Source organism: Bombus fervidus, chromosome 9 (genome assembly GCF_041682495.2).
Source record: "Bombus fervidus isolate BK054 chromosome 9, iyBomFerv1, whole genome shotgun sequence".
NCBI lineage: Eukaryota > Metazoa > Arthropoda > Insecta > Hymenoptera > Apidae > Bombus > Bombus fervidus.
In genome coordinates this window covers 5107096-5126331 of record NC_091525.1, presented here as the reverse complement: position 1 = coordinate 5126331, position 19236 = coordinate 5107096, and the positions used below count along the sequence as shown (strand labels likewise).

General features: G+C 29.3%; 8 protein-coding genes across 10 annotated transcripts; 4 read left to right on the top strand and 4 right to left on the bottom strand.

Annotated features, from left to right (window-relative positions):
* The first annotated feature begins 54 nt into the window (after positions 1-54).
* Positions 55-2741, top strand: Lop1 (long wavelength sensitive opsin 1). The gene is made up of 6 exons (XM_072009851.1): positions 55-222; positions 505-836; positions 1100-1347; positions 1443-1701; positions 1784-1950; positions 2020-2741. Exons 2-6 carry the CDS (start codon positions 513-515, stop codon positions 2153-2155), a joined length of 1134 nt encoding a protein of 377 aa, XP_071865952.1. The 5' UTR covers positions 55-222; positions 505-512; the 3' UTR covers positions 2156-2741.
* Positions 2334-4699, bottom strand: Lop2 (long wavelength sensitive opsin 2). The gene is made up of 8 exons (XM_072009848.1): positions 4425-4699; positions 4111-4349; positions 3931-4037; positions 3738-3844; positions 3510-3657; positions 3322-3432; positions 3084-3250; positions 2334-2989 (listed from the first exon to the last, which is right to left on the bottom strand). Exons 1-8 carry the CDS (start codon positions 4598-4600, stop codon positions 2875-2877), a joined length of 1170 nt encoding a protein of 389 aa, XP_071865949.1. The 5' UTR covers positions 4601-4699; the 3' UTR covers positions 2334-2874.
* A 286-nt stretch (positions 4700-4985) lies between these two features.
* On the bottom strand, positions 4986-6113 carry LOC139990507 (COMM domain-containing protein 2-like). The gene is made up of 5 exons (XM_072009871.1): positions 5895-6113; positions 5751-5828; positions 5587-5669; positions 5335-5508; positions 4986-5254 (listed from the first exon to the last, which is right to left on the bottom strand). Exons 1-5 carry the CDS (start codon positions 5959-5961, stop codon positions 5048-5050), a joined length of 609 nt encoding a protein of 202 aa, XP_071865972.1. The 5' UTR covers positions 5962-6113; the 3' UTR covers positions 4986-5047.
* Positions 6114-6353: 240 nt separating this feature from the next.
* Pfdn6 (prefoldin 6) lies at positions 6354-7458 on the bottom strand. Its single transcript, XM_072009886.1, has 4 exons — positions 7247-7458; positions 6978-7047; positions 6683-6878; positions 6354-6618 (listed from the first exon to the last, which is right to left on the bottom strand). The coding sequence occupies exons 1-4, from the start codon at positions 7247-7249 to the stop codon at positions 6489-6491; spliced, it is 399 nt and encodes a 132-aa protein (XP_071865987.1). The 5' UTR covers positions 7250-7458; the 3' UTR covers positions 6354-6488.
* Positions 7459-8697: 1239 nt separating this feature from the next.
* On the top strand, positions 8698-10472 carry Noi (splicing factor 3a subunit 3 noi). Its single transcript, XM_072010007.1, has 2 exons — positions 8698-8995; positions 9051-10472. Exons 1-2 carry the CDS (start codon positions 8783-8785, stop codon positions 10341-10343), a joined length of 1506 nt encoding a protein of 501 aa, XP_071866108.1. The 5' UTR covers positions 8698-8782; the 3' UTR covers positions 10344-10472.
* Positions 10473-10904: 432 nt separating this feature from the next.
* Grp (serine/threonine-protein kinase grp) lies at positions 10905-14156 on the top strand. 2 transcript variants are annotated; one of them, XM_072009816.1, is made up of 8 exons: positions 10905-11182; positions 11263-11410; positions 11562-11785; positions 11868-12188; positions 12482-12685; positions 13312-13559; positions 13655-13789; positions 13888-14156. In XM_072009816.1, the coding sequence occupies exons 2-8, from the start codon at positions 11349-11351 to the stop codon at positions 14104-14106; spliced, it is 1413 nt and encodes a 470-aa protein (XP_071865917.1). In that variant the 5' UTR covers positions 10905-11182; positions 11263-11348; the 3' UTR covers positions 14107-14156. The 2 variants fall into 2 exon arrangements, with proteins under 2 accessions (XP_071865917.1, XP_071865918.1); XM_072009817.1 differs by having other exon boundaries at positions 10907-10931.
* A 17-nt stretch (positions 14157-14173) lies between these two features.
* On the top strand, positions 14174-17015 carry LOC139990469 (alcohol dehydrogenase [acceptor]). 2 transcript variants are annotated; one of them, XM_072009790.1, is made up of 11 exons: positions 14174-14577; positions 14731-14930; positions 15005-15116; positions 15178-15312; positions 15370-15485; positions 15550-15717; positions 15801-15954; positions 16045-16187; positions 16261-16438; positions 16512-16716; positions 16788-17015. In XM_072009790.1, exons 1-11 carry the CDS (start codon positions 14424-14426, stop codon positions 16978-16980), a joined length of 1758 nt encoding a protein of 585 aa, XP_071865891.1. In that variant the 5' UTR covers positions 14174-14423; the 3' UTR covers positions 16981-17015. The 2 variants fall into 2 exon arrangements, with proteins under 2 accessions (XP_071865891.1, XP_071865890.1); XM_072009789.1 differs by having other exon boundaries at positions 14176-14577; positions 16027-16187.
* Positions 16016-19186, bottom strand: LOC139990509 (splicing regulator RBM11). Its single transcript, XM_072009873.1, has 2 exons — positions 18957-19186; positions 16016-17749 (listed from the first exon to the last, which is right to left on the bottom strand). The coding sequence occupies exons 1-2, from the start codon at positions 19038-19040 to the stop codon at positions 17246-17248; spliced, it is 588 nt and encodes a 195-aa protein (XP_071865974.1). The 5' UTR covers positions 19041-19186; the 3' UTR covers positions 16016-17245.
* Between the last annotated feature and the right edge of the window lie 50 nt (positions 19187-19236).

Genomic DNA, 19236 nt, shown 5'->3' with positions numbered 1-19236 from the left:
AACTAAAGTAAGGGTACATATGGCAGGGTCGAAGTAAGAAGTCGGTTCATATTTAAACGAAAGTCGAACGGCGGTGACACGAGCCGCATCCAACAGTGGACCTAACAGCCTACCTACAACCTTCTGTTAAATTTCAAAAACCTATCGCGGTCAACCGAAATCGAACGAGACGTGTACTTGGATTAGTTCGTTTTACCACGATTTTCTCCAAGTAGCCTAAAGGTGAGAAACGGAAACGGAGTGATAGTGTTTCGTTCATTTCAAGTGTTCTCGGAAAGTCTGTGCATTAAAATTTTCTGATAATGTTACATGGCTTATTTATAGTGATGATAGAACCCAGACTCGGGCAAATTTGATTTGAAATGATAAGTCTATTGTATTTTATCTATTGTTGAGCATTTTGTATTTTGAACTATCCATTCAAACTATTTGAATGTTTAAATAACCAAAAGGAAAGAAGGAGGAAAGAAAGAAAGTCTTAAGGGGGTGTTTGAACATTTACAGATTCAAGGATGATTTCTGTTTCGGGACCCAGTTATGAAGCCTACTCATATGGAGCCCAAAGGTTTGCAAATCAAACGGTGGTTGACAGGGTTCCACCTGATATGCTCCATCTAATCGACGCCCACTGGTATCAGTTTCCACCATTAAATCCGATGTGGCATGCAATCCTTGGATTTGTAATAGGTCTGCTTGGTTTCATCTCGGTTTCGGGAAATGGCATGGTCGTCTATATATTCCTTTCGACGAAGAGTCTTCGCACGCCAAGTAATTTGTTTGTAATCAACCTTGCTATCAGCGATTTCCTTATGATGTTCTGCATGTCTCCACCTATGGTGCGTAAAAAAGCAATTTATATTTTTTCGATCCTTGAAATAATTTCAATCGAAAAGTGATATCTCGATTAAAAATATCCTTGTAACATATTAAGATATGAAATAATCTTAATCGGTTATACAAATGATATTTCTATTAAAAATATTATTCCAACTATATAGTATGAAATAATTCCAATCGGCTTAAAGATAATATCACCATTAGAAATATTATCGCAACTCAAGCATATGGAATAAATTTTATATAATTTGTTGTTTAACAGGTGATCAATTGCTATTACGAGACATGGGTACTTGGGCCTCTCTTCTGTCAGATCTACGCAATGTTGGGCTCCTTGTTCGGATGTGGCTCCATATGGACGATGACGATGATTGCATTCGATAGGTACAACGTGATCGTCAAAGGTTTATCTGGTAAGCCATTGTCCATTAACGGAGCTCTCCTTCGTATACTGGGTATATGGTTGTTCTCCCTGATTTGGACTATCGCACCTATGTTCGGCTGGAATAGGTAATACGGTTGATCGCGATAATATTTTGATAAGTGTTATTAATATTTCATTCGAAGATTGATTACGAGTAACGAAACTTGATTCTCTTTTTTAGATATGTACCAGAAGGTAACATGACCGCGTGTGGCACTGATTACTTCAGCAAAGATATAGTATCCGTCTCCTACATCCTATTATACAGCATCTGGGTTTACTTCTTCCCGCTGTTCCTCATCATTTGGAGTTACTGGTTCATTATCCAGGCGGTAGCTGCCCACGAGAAGAATATGCGTGAACAAGCCAAAAAGATGAACGTAGCTTCTCTCCGATCATCTGAAAATCAAAATACTAGTGCCGAGTGTAAATTGGCAAAAGTATGTAATAAATTTTTAATGTAATGAATATTTGATTTTAAACTTTCTTTACTTATAACGGGATATTTTACAATGATTCTAGGTTGCCCTTATGACAATCTCCTTATGGTTCATGGCTTGGACCCCGTATCTGGTCATCAACTGGTCTGGCATCTTCAGTCTCGTTAAGATCAGTCCACTTTACACAATTTGGGGTTCTCTATTTGCCAAAGCTAATGCAGTTTACAATCCGATCGTTTATGGAATTAGGTAGCTATATTTACATAAATTTAAATCAATATAAAATTAAACTTTTCTCTTCCTTTTCCTCTCTTCCAGCCATCCGAAATACCGAGCTGCGCTGTTTGCAAGATTTCCATCATTGGCATGCGCCGCCGAATCAGCACCCACGGACGCTACATCTACTGTTTCTGGTACAACTACTGTTGCAGACAACGAAAAATCAAATGCATAAAACAATAATATATGCCATGGCTGCACCTTACTTATATTCGAACCGTGACGCGGGCAATCAAAAGAATATAGATTAAAATATACCTAACTAGGTAAGAATAACACCAAATTTTATTACAGACACGATTTGTAAATATTAACACCTGATATAACATTAAGAAATACTTTTTATCGATAACAAAACTATCAATGTGGTCAATTAAACATTCAAAATTAAAGCAGTTTAAATCGAATATGTTCAAACATTCAAAAGTATAGCCTAATGGCCGGCACATCTAATTCGGTGAGGAACAACTCCAGTATACGAAGTCATTGTATACGCGACATTAAATGATCAATATTTGAATCGCCTGTGATTGAATGCGTGATGCGCATCTCACCACAATGCGGATCATTTTATATCAATTCATAGGTATGATTTTAATTTTGTACATTTATTGCGTAACAATATACATGGTCACTTTGGTACACCAGGTAACAGCTCTATGATTACTAGATTAGTAAGCACATCACATTCACCATGAAACATGAAGGGAACATCTGTACCTTAATTTTATAAAAGCGAATAAATTCTGCAAGCAACTGTACCTATAAATTTCATTATTTCCTTTAAAAGTGCTAGCACCCCCTTCTTAAATCAATTTTCGGATAATACTTAATTTACAAAACATTCTATGTATTTACAATAAAATAAAATAACATTTAAATTTTCGATTCGTTTTATGAGTTTCCACCAGCTTCTGAAGTTTTCTCCCCTCCAGCGGTTTGTTCTTCCGTTGAGCCACATACTAAGAACGGTAGCTTTTCCTTTAACGCGGCTCTGTATTTTGGATGACTATACGGTATATTTATAAAATAGATCGTTAGCATTATTCTTTTATTCATTGCTTTTTGTTAAGGTGGCATTAATGTATTCGTAAAATACATACCTAATTCCATAAACGATCGGATTATATATTGCGTTCGCTTTGGCAAAGAGAGAACCCCATATTGTGAAAAGGGGTGTGATCAGAGATCGATTAAATATTCCAATGTAATTGATCACAAGATATGGTGTCCATGCCATAAACCATAGCGATATTGTCGTTAGTGCTACCTAAAAAATATATTTATATTTCATAGAATTAAAATTAACACTTTAATTAAGTTAAATACATAATGCGGTACCTTTGCTAATTTTGCTTCAGCACTAGCACCTTGATTTTCTCCAGATCGTAAAGAAGCGACATTCATCTTTTTTGCTTGTTCTTTCATCGCTTTCTCATGTGCTGCAACAGTCTATAAAATGATAATGAATGTATTACAGTTACACATATATAACTAATAATTAACATAATTTCGAAATACATACTTACTGAAACAATAAAATAATAGCTATAAATAATGGTGAATAATGGAGTGTAATAGACAAAAAAAGAATAAACTAATATATACGACTTGGAAACCCAATCTTGTGTAAGATAATCTGTTCCACATGCTGTCATGTTACCCTCTGGAACATATCTAATTGATAAGTTCGGTATGTTAATAATTAAGCATACTCACTAGTTTACATATATGGGAGATACATTTTTATATATTACCTATTCCACCCTACTAAAGGTAAGATTGTCCATATTAAACCAAAAGACCAGATACCTAAAATTTGAATTATGGATCTTTTGATCGTAAGAGGTGTTCCGGACATCCCCTAAGAATATTCCACTTTCTTATCATATTATTCTTATTGTAATTATTAACATACCTATTTATATATGTGTACATATGCATGTATACCTTCACTATAACATTATATCTATCTAAAGCAATAGCTGTCATGGTCCATATAGAAGCGCATCCACATAATGATCCAACCATTGCATAAATATCACACATTAAGGGGCCTAAATAAAAGTTTTAAAACATAAAGTTTCATAAAATTAAGTTTTCTGAAACTATATGATAAAAATTTCTTACCAAGAACCCATGTTTCATAAAAGCAGCAAATCACCATAGGTGGACACATGAAACCCATCATAATGAAATCGGAAAAGGCAAGGTTTACTACAAGAAGATTACTTGGTGTTCTTAGGGATGGTGTCATTATAAATATATAAACCACTACACCATTTCCACACCATCCCATAATACCTAATACTATCATAACTAAACCTAAGACTTTATGCCATAATGGGTCCAATGGAGGAAACCGATACCTATATTTCAAAATTTAATAAAATAATATCAACATGCATTTCATTGCTATTAAAAATAACAAATATGCTAATTACCAATATGTATCAATTAAATGTAACATCTCTTCAGGCACTTTACTAACAACTGTTTGATTATTGAAATGCATTATTTGCCTTGCAAAATGTGGTTCTATAGTAGTTGTTAAAATGGAAATATTTGGAAGCATGGCTCCAATGAAACAAGGAGTTGTTGCATTGAATGTATACATCATAAATTGGCTTTACAAACTGAATTTAAATTCACACTAAAATATAATTTTGCATAACATATTTCTTTTAACTGTTCATATACTACAACTGCAACTACAAGTAAACTACTCTTCTTTTATATGCTTGATATCGTAAAATCCAATAAAGTCATCCAATAAAATATTCAAATGAATTTATCTATAGCCTTAATAAATGCATTTATATTGCTCTTACAAAGGTTTTAGGATAGTATGATGTATGAACATCACCGTCATTTTAAATTTAGGATAATCTAATCAAAGTGAAACTTTACATATGCTCTTAAGCGTAAATTGGAATAATCAATATAGATTCAGTTAATACATGATGTCTTATTATAATATACAGCTAAAAAAAAAGTGACTTAAATATATTCTATGTATATAACTTATATATTTTATTACATAAAATATAATTATATTACAATGTAATCATTTTATTGCTCTTGAAAGTCTACGAATGTGTTGACTGTAACCTTCTTGAAGAGCCTCTTCTAATTGTTGTGTTATGTGTGATAAATTAACAGGGTCAGTTTGAAGTAATACATGCTCAATGTTTTCATCCTTGCCAGGATCCTTTATAGATAAATCCAAAGTAATAAGAGGAGCAACTTGTTTCAATAATGCTCTTGAAGCAATCTATGAAAAAATACATTACATATAATATAAAAATATAATATATTAAAGATGCAAAGTTCAAGGATGAAATAATATAATACCTGGACTTCAAATCTCCATTCCATATCATGGTATTCTGGCAACTTAAATCCAATATCTCTGAGTGTATCCAATATTTCATCTTTTTTAACATTATATAATTTGCTTAATATAACTTCTTGTTGTTCCGAAAAACCTAAAGATATTATTGAATCTCTAAAGTCCTCAGAATTTAGCTGGAAAAATTAAATATTAGTTAAATAATATTTTATAAATGAAGAAAAATACAAATAAATTAATAAAACTTATGTTACCTTATATCTACAACTCTCTATTAATAAATTAACAAGTCCTTCCACTGAATTCTTAATTACACTTACTTCAACATCCAATTTCTCTGGAAAAAACAATTAAATTTTTAACACTAAACCTCCTTTTTAATTATTTCATACAAATAAGTAAAAATGTGTTTACTTACGAGCTGCTGCGTTATATAATTTAATATTTGGCCCTTTTTGCAAATAATCTAGTGCTAGTTTGCAAAAATCCTGTAAAACTGGAAAAGATACGTGATTATTATTTTATAATGAAGTAAATCAGCAATAAAAATAATTTTACATACCTTGCGGTGTATGTCCTATAAGAAGTAATACATGTTTTTTATGATCTGGTTTTAATGTTAATAACATTATGTTATTTTATTAAAAATAATACTATATAACTATTTACGTTAAATTTGATATGTGAATGACGGAGTTGTCAATCGCAAAACTTGCAAGCGATAGAAGAATCGCCATATTTACGAATGTAGAACGTACACTATTTGTGTACACTGTTTGTATTCTTGGGATATAAAAAGTACTGAATTTTCCATTCATATCTGTTCATATCAAAAATATGTTATAAATTTTGTCCATATTAAATTTTGCAATATATATAGGAATATACCTCGTCGAATAAGTATTGAGTATAAACACAAGTAAAGTTAGGTTAAATAATTTTAATATTTCTTTAACATCATTACAATATTATTTTCAAGCTTTAAAATAATTGTAAACACAATTGTATACATAGAATAATGTAAAAGCTTCACAAGAAATTTATTAACAAATTTAATCAGAAATAGGAATAGTGACATTTATGGTTATATGATCTTTTTTCTTTTATGATATTGACATAACAAGCGACAACATATAATTTTTTTTCATGTATAAAATTATGCTTTAGGTTGAGAAAGGGATGCTTTCACTTGAGCTTGTTGAAACATCTGCTGATATTTCTCCAATGTTTCACGATGTGTATCTTGTTTCTTATCTAATGTCGTTATTAATTCTTCCACTCTTTTCCTAAAATTATAAAATAATTATTCTTGAACTTATATATATGATATTCTTATATCTGGTCACTTACAATTCAGAAGAGATATATTCCATTCGTTTAGCAACGTTTTGTTTTGCTTCTTCTACATCTTGCTTAATGAGAACAGGTCCAATTAATTTGAAAACGTCATCCTCTGATTTCAAAAGATCTAATTCTTTTTTGACGGCAATATTCTCATTTAATTGTCCATCCAGCTGTTGTCTTTGATTCAGTGCTTTGTGGTAATCTGATACAAACAGAATCTATGTGTAATAGGATATTTAATTAATTATAATTATATGATATATCACATAAAATATGATATATGTACAGAAATTAAGAATACCTTTTTGAACCTGTTTGTACTTGTCTATTTCTGTTTTTAAATTTTTTTGAATTTCTTCCGTCATATTTGTCTGGAAAAGAAATATATTAAGAACAATAAAGAAACGTTATACGATAATGAGGTTAGGTTACATAAAGCACAAATATCCTATTATATTTCAGATATTAAATACACTTTACTACAAAAAAAATAAACACAATTTTTTGGATATATAGGTTGCAAATTACAATTGTCTTAAATCTTAATTTCCTATTTTAAATGTATCGTACCATTTTAAGATAGTAATATTCTGTAACACGTTTTCTGACTAACTATGCGACAAATATTTACTAATAAAGGATAAAAGAAATAAAAAATTTTATATATAAACAGATATTCTTTCTAATTAAATTTCTTTAATCTATTTTGTTTCAACTCTTCTACTAATTTAAATGCGTACGGCCATATGACACATGCATAAACACAGTCCTAGGGATGTACAAATTAGGAATAAAAATCAACTATATGAAGTTATTTAATAACGTTTTGATTGCCATATGAATTAGTTTTATTAAAAAATTAGAAAAATGGAGAAATTCAATAAGATAGTGCAATTTATCGATCTCTCGAAAACCTAATTTAAAATTTAAGATCCGAGTAATGAAATTCTAAACTTCATAAAAAATAAATAATCTTTTCCTTTTTTAAAAAAAACAGCGTGATTATTACAATTATTAATCGTTTTCTTTTTCAAAGATGTAAGAGAGAATGTAATTTTAATATCTGATTTGATGGAATTTGATATTTATATGATTAAAGAATTGATATGAATTTTTTAAAAATGCCAACAAAATATAATAAGTAAAGTCCATTTTATGTGAGGTGGATACAACACCATCTTATATTTTGTTGATAAAACAGTCAATTGTATAATGTTCCAAATATATTTTTTCAATTATATTATTTATTTATAATTATGTAATATATTACATATATTTTATGTTTGTTGTTGCGTGGCCTTTCCAAGATTTTGGCAAATTTGGCACGGTTACAGCCCATAAAATGCTGAAGCACTCTGCTCGCGTAACAACTTCAAACAATTCGAAAACTAACTCGACGTTTAAATGAAGAAATACATAACGAGAAAGATTAACTTGAACAAAAATTTATATTTAAAACTGATTATATTTAAAATTGAATATTTATAGTAAGTAATGAAATTTATTTAGATTTTGAGCTCAGCGTGACGGTTGTAAATATTCAACAATTCTAACGAGTCTCACTTTTTTGGGTCGCAGAGTAGTCCATTTATCTGCTCGAATTTACATGACAATCTACGATTTGTTTTTTATCCAATAAGACAAATTCTTATTAACTAGTGCTAATAAACATTAATTTGATTGGAGTTTACAATATTAGTAGGCGAGCGATTTATACCTTGGCAATTTTTTCCTATGGTAACGAAAGTAAATACGAAATTTGAAAGTGAACGCAGTTGGTACTGATAAATAATTTTAACATTTAATCAATTAATTTGTTAAATAACCTTTGTTCGTTGCCTCGGCTGCGCTGCTGTACAGTTAAATTCGCAGCACTAGAACTTACCTTATTATCATACAAGATATTCACGCTAGAGGGAGCCACATGCCAAAACCAATTCATAACACTATATAGTCTTCTATAATGTTCGCTAGATGGTGACACAGTTAATAGTATAAATTTTTCACCATGATATGATGTCTATATTGAATTGTACTATAATTTGTATGTAATCGACAATTGTCGAGAAAAAGCTTGGAAGTGTTGTTTGCATACGACTCGAAAAGATGGAAACAATATTAGAACAACAACGACGTTATCATGAAGAAAGAGAAAGATTAATGGACGCGATGGTCAAAGAAATGCTTTACAAAAAGCCAGGACATAGAGAAAGTATAAATTCGGAACATCGGTTAAAAATGCTGCTCGATCAGTACATGGATAGTACATCACATTTGCAAGATTTGTATGAAGATAAAGATGGACAAAGAAAAGAAGAAGTAAGTTAGATATCTTATAATTTATTTACAATTTAATCAAATTTTTATTACTTAGGTGCAAGCACTTTCTGGGCCAAATGAGTTTTCCGAATTTTACTCAAGATTAAAATCTATAAAAGAATTCTATCGTCGACATCCTAACGAAATAAGTATTCCAATGTCTGTGGAATTCGAAGAACTAGCTAAAATGAGGGAAAACCCAACAGAGGAACTTTCAAATCTTGTTGAATTTACAGATGAAGAAGGTTATGGGAAATATCTTGATCTCCATGAATGTTATGAAAAATATATCAACCTTAAAGGCATAGAAAAAATAGATTATATTACATATCTATCCACTTTCGATCATTTATTTGACATACCAAGAGAAAGGAAAAATGCTGAATATCAAAAATACGTGGAATCTCTATTAGAATATCTAACTGATTATTTAAGTAGAGTTAGACCTTTACTTGATATAAATGCAGAGTTGGAAGAAGCAAATAACGAGTTTGAAACACAATGGGAGAACAATACATTTCCAGGATGGCCAAAGGAAACTGGTAGTGCTTTAACTCATGTAGGGGCTCATTTAGAACTTTCTGCCTTTTCCTCGTGGGAGGAGCTTGCATCTCTTGGCTTAGACAGATTAAAGTCTGCATTAATGGCTTTGGGTTTAAAGTGTGGTGGTACATTGGAAGAGAGAGCTCAAAGGCTTTTTAGTACAAAAGGTGAAGCATCTTTGGATCCAAATTTATTAGCTAAAAATAACAGAAATAGAAAATCTGGAAAAGGAAGAAATTCTGAGAAACAAAAAGAGATTGCACATTTTGAAGCACAGGTTTACAAACTTGCAGAATTGGTGTCAACTCAACGTGTAGGCACAAAAGAAAATGTTCAGAGAAAACAAGCTAGAACAGAAGGTGAGAGAGGAGATTCTGATGCTGAAGCTAGTGCTAGTGAGTCAGAAGAAGAAGATGACAATGAAGTACCTTATAATCCTAAAAACCTCCCACTTGGTTGGGATGGTAAACCTATACCATATTGGTTATACAAATTACATGGCTTGAATATTAGTTATAATTGTGAAATATGTGGGAACTTTACATATAAAGGACCAAAAGCTTTCCAAAGACACTTTGCAGAGTGGAGGCATGCACATGGTATGCGTTGCCTTGGTATTCCAAATACTGCACATTTTGCTAATGTGACACAAATAGAAGATGCTTTAGCTCTATGGGAAAAATTAAAAGCTCAGAAACAAGCAGAACGTTGGCAACCAGAACAAGAAGAAGAATTTGAAGATTCTCTTGGAAATGTTGTTAATCGTAAAACATATGAAGATCTAAAAAGACAAGGTCTTTTATAACGATATTTTATCGTATTACAATGCTCCATACACACACATTTCTATTGTATATTTATTACATGTCTATTTTAATTCACACTATATTATTTGTAATATTATGTATATTAAAGTCAATTTAATAAAGATATTTATAGGAACTCAAAGAAACGCATTTTTGAGCTACATATTTGTTATTAGTAAAGTTCGATGTACATATGTAATTTATTTATATTAGATTATTTAAACGGTAATATCAATTTAACAAAAACTCATTTTATAATATTAAAATTATTGAGTAAGAATTGTGAAGATGATTCAAAATTAAATTAACGAAAATATAAAAATATTTTATTATACATTTTTTTCTGGAGTCTTGGAAAAGATATAATGTATTTAAATTTTAAGCCAAATTCAAATTTTCATTTCCTTTTATTACTAATTTTGAAACTTATATTCCTCTATGGTAAAATTATTACAGGGACTTTAAGGTTCTTTACATATTTCTTCGACCAATGGGAATGCAGTAATTTTATACCTAGATATTCTAGAGTACGAGCTTCATCTTTCTAGAGATGAATACCATATTACCCTATAACGTGCTTCGCAACAGTAAGTTTTGCGATCTTAAGAAGAAAATATTTTAATTTACTTTGTCAATTCGTCTCGCGATTATATTATTAGCAAAATTAATAAAGCACGATTAAAAAAAAAAAAATTAAGCAATTCTATGAACGTATACTTTTAAATGTAATTTGTTATTATACCACGTTCGGTTCGATCGAAAGCACGATGTTTCATCGGTATGATTAAAACCACGTGCTTCGAGAGACCGACCGTTTTTGCAAAAAATGATATATGATGTGAGCATTTTATTGAAACAAAGTTACTATTACGTTATTTTGTGTCAATTATTTTAACAATTATTCTTTTTATGGATGAGGTAATCACGTTATATGATCGGTTTGTGAAGGAATATTAGAGAACAAAGATTTTTGCTATTATCGTAAAGAGGCATGCTGAGGCAGAATGACGGAGTTTGTAGATGGTTGGATATTTGGACACACTCTAGGAGAAGGGGCTTTTGGCGAGTAAGTTCCTATATTTTAAATTCACACAAAAATAATTCTTGTTTCAGATTAATAAAAATTTTTTGTTTTAAAAAATTAAATATTTATTTTATTAAAACTATTCTTAGTATTAAAAATTGTTACTACCATTAAATTTTATTTTTATTTTCAGAGTAAAATTGGTTATAAATAAGACTACAGGTGAGGCTGTTGCTATGAAGATGGTAGATTTAGAAAAGCATCCAGATGCTCATCAAACTGTTCGTAAAGAAACTACAATTCACCGTATGCTCTCTAATCCTAACATTATACAGTATTTTGGAAAGCGTAGTGAACCTACTATGGAATATATATTTTTAGAATATGCATCAGGCGGAGAACTTTTTGATAGAATTGGTAAAATATTATATTGTTAATGTGAAACAAAGTTCCAAAAATTGCAATAATGTTAATGAAACTTTCTTTTAATTTAAAATAGAACCGGATATTGGTATGCCAATTTGGGAAGCACAAAAGTATTTCAGACAATTAATTTCTGCTGTAGAGTATTTGCATAGCAAAGGTATTGCACACAGGGACTTGAAACCAGAAAATTTGTTATTAGATGAACATGATAATTTGAAAGTTTCTGATTTTGGTTTGGCAACAATATATCGTTTACAAGGCAAAGAACGTTGTTTAGAAAAGAGATGTGGAACATTACCATATGTTGCTCCAGAAGTATTATTGTGTGCCTATCATGCAGAACCAGCTGATATATGGTCATGTGGTATAATTCTTGTAGCTTTAATGAGTGGAGGTAATCTTTATAGCAAAATTTGTTTTAAAATTATTGTAAAAAACTAATTTTGTCTGAATGGTAAATTTCAGTAGATACTAACATGTAAATATGTCTAAGTAACTAACATAAACAAGTTCAAAACATTAAATTCTTCAAATGTAATTATAAATATATTATGTAAATTGCTGATATAAACAATAATCTATAATGATTTGTAAAATGCAGACCTCTGTAATCTGTAGTGTAATGGTTTAATTCTAATGCATAACTTACATTTCTTAGTTTTTAACTGGTCCGTATCTGAACTATAGAACTGCCTTGGGATCAGTCCTTGGCAGACTGTCCAGAGTATATGGCATGGAGAGATGGAAAATATATGTCTCTTACACCATGGAAAAAATTGGATAATTCTTCATTGTCTCTGTTAAAAAATGTTCTTATGCACTCACCAGTAACCAGATATACTATAAAGGATATTAAGCAACATAGATGGTTCGTCAAGAAATTCCAGGAAGGTATGCGTCAATTTGTGCATACACAAAATATTATTTTATTTTATAATATATAACATTTTCTAAAAAGGTCTACTATGGGTATGATCAAACAAATATTTACTTAGTCAGGTACTGAGTGACTCTGAGTACACATTAAATTACTCAAAGCAACTTGGTACCTAACTGAGTGGATATTGAATACAACTTTTGACATAAAAAGTAAGTAGGTAATAGCTTTATTTTTATTATTACTAAACATTAAATATACACAATAAAATGCAGTCAATATTATAATTATTCAAGATAATCAAAGCTTTTGCCTTTACTTTGGTAATACAGCTCTATGATTTTAATTAAGGATCATAAAGCTAGATTACCAAAGCAAAGAGCACTGGCATTATGCATCCAAATAAAATATTAATTACTTCCACTGATGTGTATGTGTGTAATATATATACATATATATACATACATATATATAAATTCTAAATGAAACAATATTTTATGTATAAAATTTTTATATATAGGAAGTGAATGTATCAATTTATTTTTCTTTGTATTTTTATGATACAATTTCGAATAGCATATAAATTATAAATAAATATAAAAATGATGATCAATAAAATTATTAAATTTCTGTATAATAGCTGGAAGTGTAGAAGGATACATTAGACCTGACAAAACAGATTTTGAAAACAGAAGACAAGCAATAGAAGATGAAAACTTAACAAGATTCTGTTTATCACAACCTGAATTGCCTGGAATAGAAAATGCTAATCCAGTAGAAATTAATTTGGAAGAACGACCTGGATTTTCGTTTTCACAACCCGCGCATATAGAAGATTTATTGTTATGCACACAAGTACAAAATAAACAATTTACTCAAGCAAGTCAGGTAATGTATCTTTTTGTTAGAATTGCTAATGTATAAACATTAAAACTACTTAAAATTTATATTTCATCACCTATAATTTGATTTTACATTTACAGCAAAATACTTTCCAACGGTTAGTGCGACGTATGACAAGATTTTTTGTTAAAACAGACCTGGAAACAACTGTAAAACGTTTACTAAATTATTTAAAAAATGAAAATTATACGTGTCGTATTAATAATTTTGGCACAGTAAGTTATATTATTATTAAACTATCATTTAAATTGAGGTTATGTATTGAGATACCAATTATAAATAATTAATAATTTACATAATTATCTTTTTGCAGATTACTGTAACAGCAAATGATAGAAGAAAGATGCCTTTAGTCTTTAAAGTAAATGTGTTTGAAATGGATGGAAAGATATTAGTTGATTTTCGTTTGTCTAAAGGCTGTGGTCTAGAATTTAAACGAATATTTGTAAAAATTAAATCTTTATTAGAAGAAATCATATTAAAAGGTCCTATTACATGGCCAATTGCCGTGGCAACTGAATGCATGCCTTAATATTGTATACAATCAAATTTTGTAATAAATTTTCTTATACTCTTTTAAAACTTATCTTCTTTATCCCGTTTTATATGTTATGCAAATTTGTAATTTCTCGACATCTATCGCAATCTTGTCACACAATAACGTAGTTTCTAATATTAACAATGAAAGATATAAACAAACGATTTTTATGTACATTTTTATGAATTATTATGTTTTGGATATTTTTGCTTAACAATAATTTCGTTGCTTCATTCCCTTAAAAACTACACATTATATCGAGAGAAAACATTCCAAATGTTCCTTAACCTCAATTTTTAAGCGTCATTATAATGTTCTTATTTTTACACTTTATTATATTTACAATTACTAGTTTAATTGTATTTATGTTCTCTAACTATCTCAATGTTATATATATTTTTGATATTTATAAACAGTGGTTCTTTAATGACATTCGTGATTTTCAATTGTATGATTTTATTATTGGTAAGTAACGTATAAATATATAATATATCTTTTTTGTATACGTTTTATACTAAACATACTAAATATAATCATGCATGCATAAAATAAATTAAACGAAAATAAATCTAATCAAAATTGTATTGTACAAGTTAAAATTATGATTTTTGAATTCAGTTGGAGCTGGTACTGCAGGTGCAGTTTTAACTAAAAGATTAGCAGAAGATGGATATACAATATTATTACTTGAAGCTGGAGGAGCTGCACCACCTTTCTTAGATATCCCATTGTTAGCTCCTCTCATTCAAAACACTCCATATGATTGGCAATACATCACTGTACCACAACAGAATGCTTGCAAGGGTTTAAAGAACAATGTATACTATATAATTAATCATAATATGATATTAAATAAAATATATTATTAAGAATTTATAACAATTACTAATAGCAAAGCAAATGGCCAATGGGTAAAATCCTTGGTGGAACTAGTAGATTAAATTATATGCTCTACGTACGAGGACATCCTTTAGATTATAAGGATTGGTTTCCAGATTTTATTGGTAATTACCAGGGCTTATTAGTATTTTGCATATTGTTATTATAGTTTGAAAATATTTTCAGAACCTATTAAAGGAAATGATGGCCCAATGCATATAATTGATTTAGGATGGAACACTGGTCTTGCCGACATAATTTTAAAAGGATTGCAAGAATTACATCAAGACATTGGCAACATCAATGATAATTTAAAAACTGGTAATTATTTATAAAGAAATAACAAAAATGTATAATTTTATCGTTTTATTGATTTAGGTTTCATGAAAACACAATTATCTATGGAAAATGGAAAACGGTGGAGTACAGACAAATTATTGTATGAATATCTGAAAACTAAATTGTCTATTATTACTCATGCTCATGTGGAAAAAGTATGTTTAGAATCAAATTTATAATCCTTTTAAATTTGGAATTATCAATATCAATTGTTTTAAGGTATTAATGGAATCGAACAGAGCAATAGGAGTGCAGTTTATTGCATTAAATAAAACATTTAGAGCAATTTCAAAAAGAGGTGTTATTCTGTGTGCTGGTGCGATTGGTACTCCAAAATTATTAATGTTGTCTGGTATTGGACCAAAAAAACACTTGGAAAATTTAAAAGTAAAATTTGTTTATTGAATATCGGATTTTATATTTTTTTCTCGTAATAATATATAATAAGTAATAGGCTATGTTATTTTCAGATAAATGTCATTAATGATTTACCAGTTGGTCAACATTTAGTTGATCATGTGCTTACTGGAATTGATCTAATTATGCTTAATACTAGCATAGGTCTTAGTATGGCTAGTACTTTAAATCCAATATCAGCATTAAATTACTTTTTTTTTGGAAAAGGTAACATTTATTGACAATTAAAAATTTTCAATTGTCACTATTTATATTATATCTTTGTGTGTTTTATATTAGGACCTTGGACATTTTCAGGAGTTGAAGTTTTGGGAACATTTCATAGTTCTACTCATAAAAATAAATCAAATATACCAGATTTACAAATAATGGTAATGCCACTTGGACTATCAAGAGATAATGGTGTTGTTTTAAAAGAAGCTATGGGAATTTCCGAAAAAGTATATTACATAAAAATCTATTACATAAATTTCTTATAGTACTGATTAATATAACTGAATACTAATTTTATAGGTATATAAAGAATACTTTGCTCCTAATTCATATAAAAACACAATAACAATTGCTCCAGTGTTATTACATCCAAAAAGCAAAGGAGAAATCAAATTGAGTAGTAATAACTCTCTTGACCCACCTTTAATTGATCCAAAATATTTGTCAAATAAAGATGATATTGCAACTCTTATAGATGGTATCATATTTGATTAATTACTGTTACATATATGCTATTTATAATAATATTACACAGGTATTCAATTTTTCAGGGTTGCAATTTGTAAAAAAACTTATTGAAACCAATGCAATGAAAAGTGTCGGTGCAACTATTTATAAAAAACATTACCCTGGTTGTGAAAATGAAATATTTGATAGCACAAAATATTGGGAATGTTACATACAACATTTAACTTTAACTTCATATCATCCTGCCGGTACATGTCGAATAGGTGATGTTGTTGATGAAATGTTTAAGTAAGTTATTCATTTCCCACATAAAACAGTTCTTTACTTTATATAAACGTTATGTAAATTACTTTTTATAGGGTTTATGGTACAAAAAATTTATATGTAGTCGATGCATCTGTATTTCCGGTTTTACCAAGTGGTAATATTAATGCTGCAGTTATAATGATAGCCGAAAAAGCTGCACGTATAATTAAACATAATACAAAAGTTTACACTAATCATACAGAATGTCATAAATTATATAATTATTATTATATACCTAATGATTAATATATGAGAAATATAATTCTTTTATTGAATACTAATTTTAATTTAATTTAAGTAAACAAAACTAAATCATAAGAAGTACATCTTATATTGTTGTCTAACATTTGACATCAAGGAAATTCTACTATAAAGTGTATATTATATATTTTTTATTTTAGTAAATTAGACCTAAGATTGTAAAAAATTTTCCATCTTTTTTTATAAGCAAATAAGATTTGTTATTATTTGTAAATAATGAAAGTTATTTGTATTTGTATTTTATGAAATATTAATAAGTACGTCTGCTATTTTTATAATTGTGTTTGGAATAGTGATTACTATTATGACTGTTACGATTTCTAGAAGAGCTATGGTCCATATGATGACTACTATGTTTATGTTGATCTCTATGATAAGGATGTGCCCGTTGAGATCTTCTATCATTCTTATGAGAACAATTGTTTGTTTCTTTCATCTGTAAATCTGAGTTTAATATCATATTTGTACCAAATGAATCTTCTTTTAAATGAGACATATCATTTCCTAAGATCATTTCCTGGCCTAACTGAAGCCAATTATTGAAATTTATAAAATTATCCTGTGAGTAGCTTATTTGTGGTAATTCTATATTTTTTCGATGGCTTATATTAAGAATACGATTAAATAGAGATGTACCACTGAATAGTTCTAAAGCATATAATACAGAATTAACATGTTTATATGTTACAAATCCAAATGGCCTTTGTTTGCCATTACGATCTTTAGGAATAGTGACGTTTTGTACAGGGCCAGCCTACAAAATTGAAAAAAATACTTTCATCAATACTTTAATTAAAGATCAAATACAAAAATAAACAATTAAACAATTAAAATATACAATGAAATTTCAAAATAATATTCTGGATCCATGCACTTGCTTGGTGTCATAACTCTGTTGTCAGTGCAGTTGCATAAAAATATCAAAGGAGAAAGATGAATGATTCAAAGAGTCTGTAGAAGTGCAATGGTGCATGTGCAATCAACAATTGTATTATTTTCCTAAATGGAAATGCATACTTTTTTTTGTAGATAGATTCTTCTTGTCATTCTATGAAAAAAGTATTAGAGTAACATGGTAGAAAACTAATTAGTTAAGATATTTTCTATGTATATATATAACATGTATATATATATTATTTATATGTATATTTTATATGTATATATATATATAAAATTTTGTAGCATATAATATGAAAAACAAGGAAAGACGTGACGCAATACTTCTATTTTTTTTTTAGTCTTACATGTGATAAATTTTATAAAATTAAAATTAACCGTTTGAGTCCTAGGGATCATAGAAAAAGCAAGGTCAAAAAATCTCGAACAGAGCGATAGTGCTTGTCTTGATCGATTGCGAAGAGAAACAAGCGGTACGATAGCACTTGTCAGATTTGTTACTTTAAGAAATACATCTATATTATTATATATGCGTACTATTAGTCTATAAATATTTCAAGTTTTGTCCAATAGAAATTATTGAGAAGATAACAATAAAATACAAAACATCGTCGGTCGTCTGTAGCGTTCAAATGTACTAGGACTTTTCAACATAAACTCTAAACAGCGCGATCGTGCTACTTGGGACTCAAACGGTTAACGTATCTAGATATTTTTCCACCATTGTATCTCTATACTTTTTAACGTAGAATGACGGGAGGAATCTTACGGATGTAACCATTCATCTTTCTCTGAGATCTTTCTATAACTGTACTTGTAACAGAGTTATAACATGAAATAGTTGCGTGAAACACTCTATATAATTTAGGTTAATTACGTTGTCACGTAGTATCAAATCATACTTAAAAGTGTGTCCGTGACGTGAAGTGTCATGTGTGTACGTGAAGTCAATATAAAACTAAAGCCAATAACTTAGAAATTTGTTGTTATTTACTAAAATATCAAATACTATTGGAAAATGTCTTCTGAATTATTTGTTTCGATGGATACGTGAATATACAAACCTGTAAAAATAATTCGTATAGAATTTCTTCCGTTACTTTGTCGCTTAAATTTCCACACCAAAGAGTTTTCATATCTTCACTCATATTGTTATAATAAGGTAGAAATCGATTAATCAAAATTTATTACAACCTCAAAAATAATTTCAACAATAATTAAACGAAATATGTTACGCAGTATGGTAAACGTGTTCTAGTTATAATCCCTATATTTGGCACTAGAGAGAGAGTTAATGTTTGAACAATATCAACTATACGAAGTTAATTCATTTAAACTACTTTA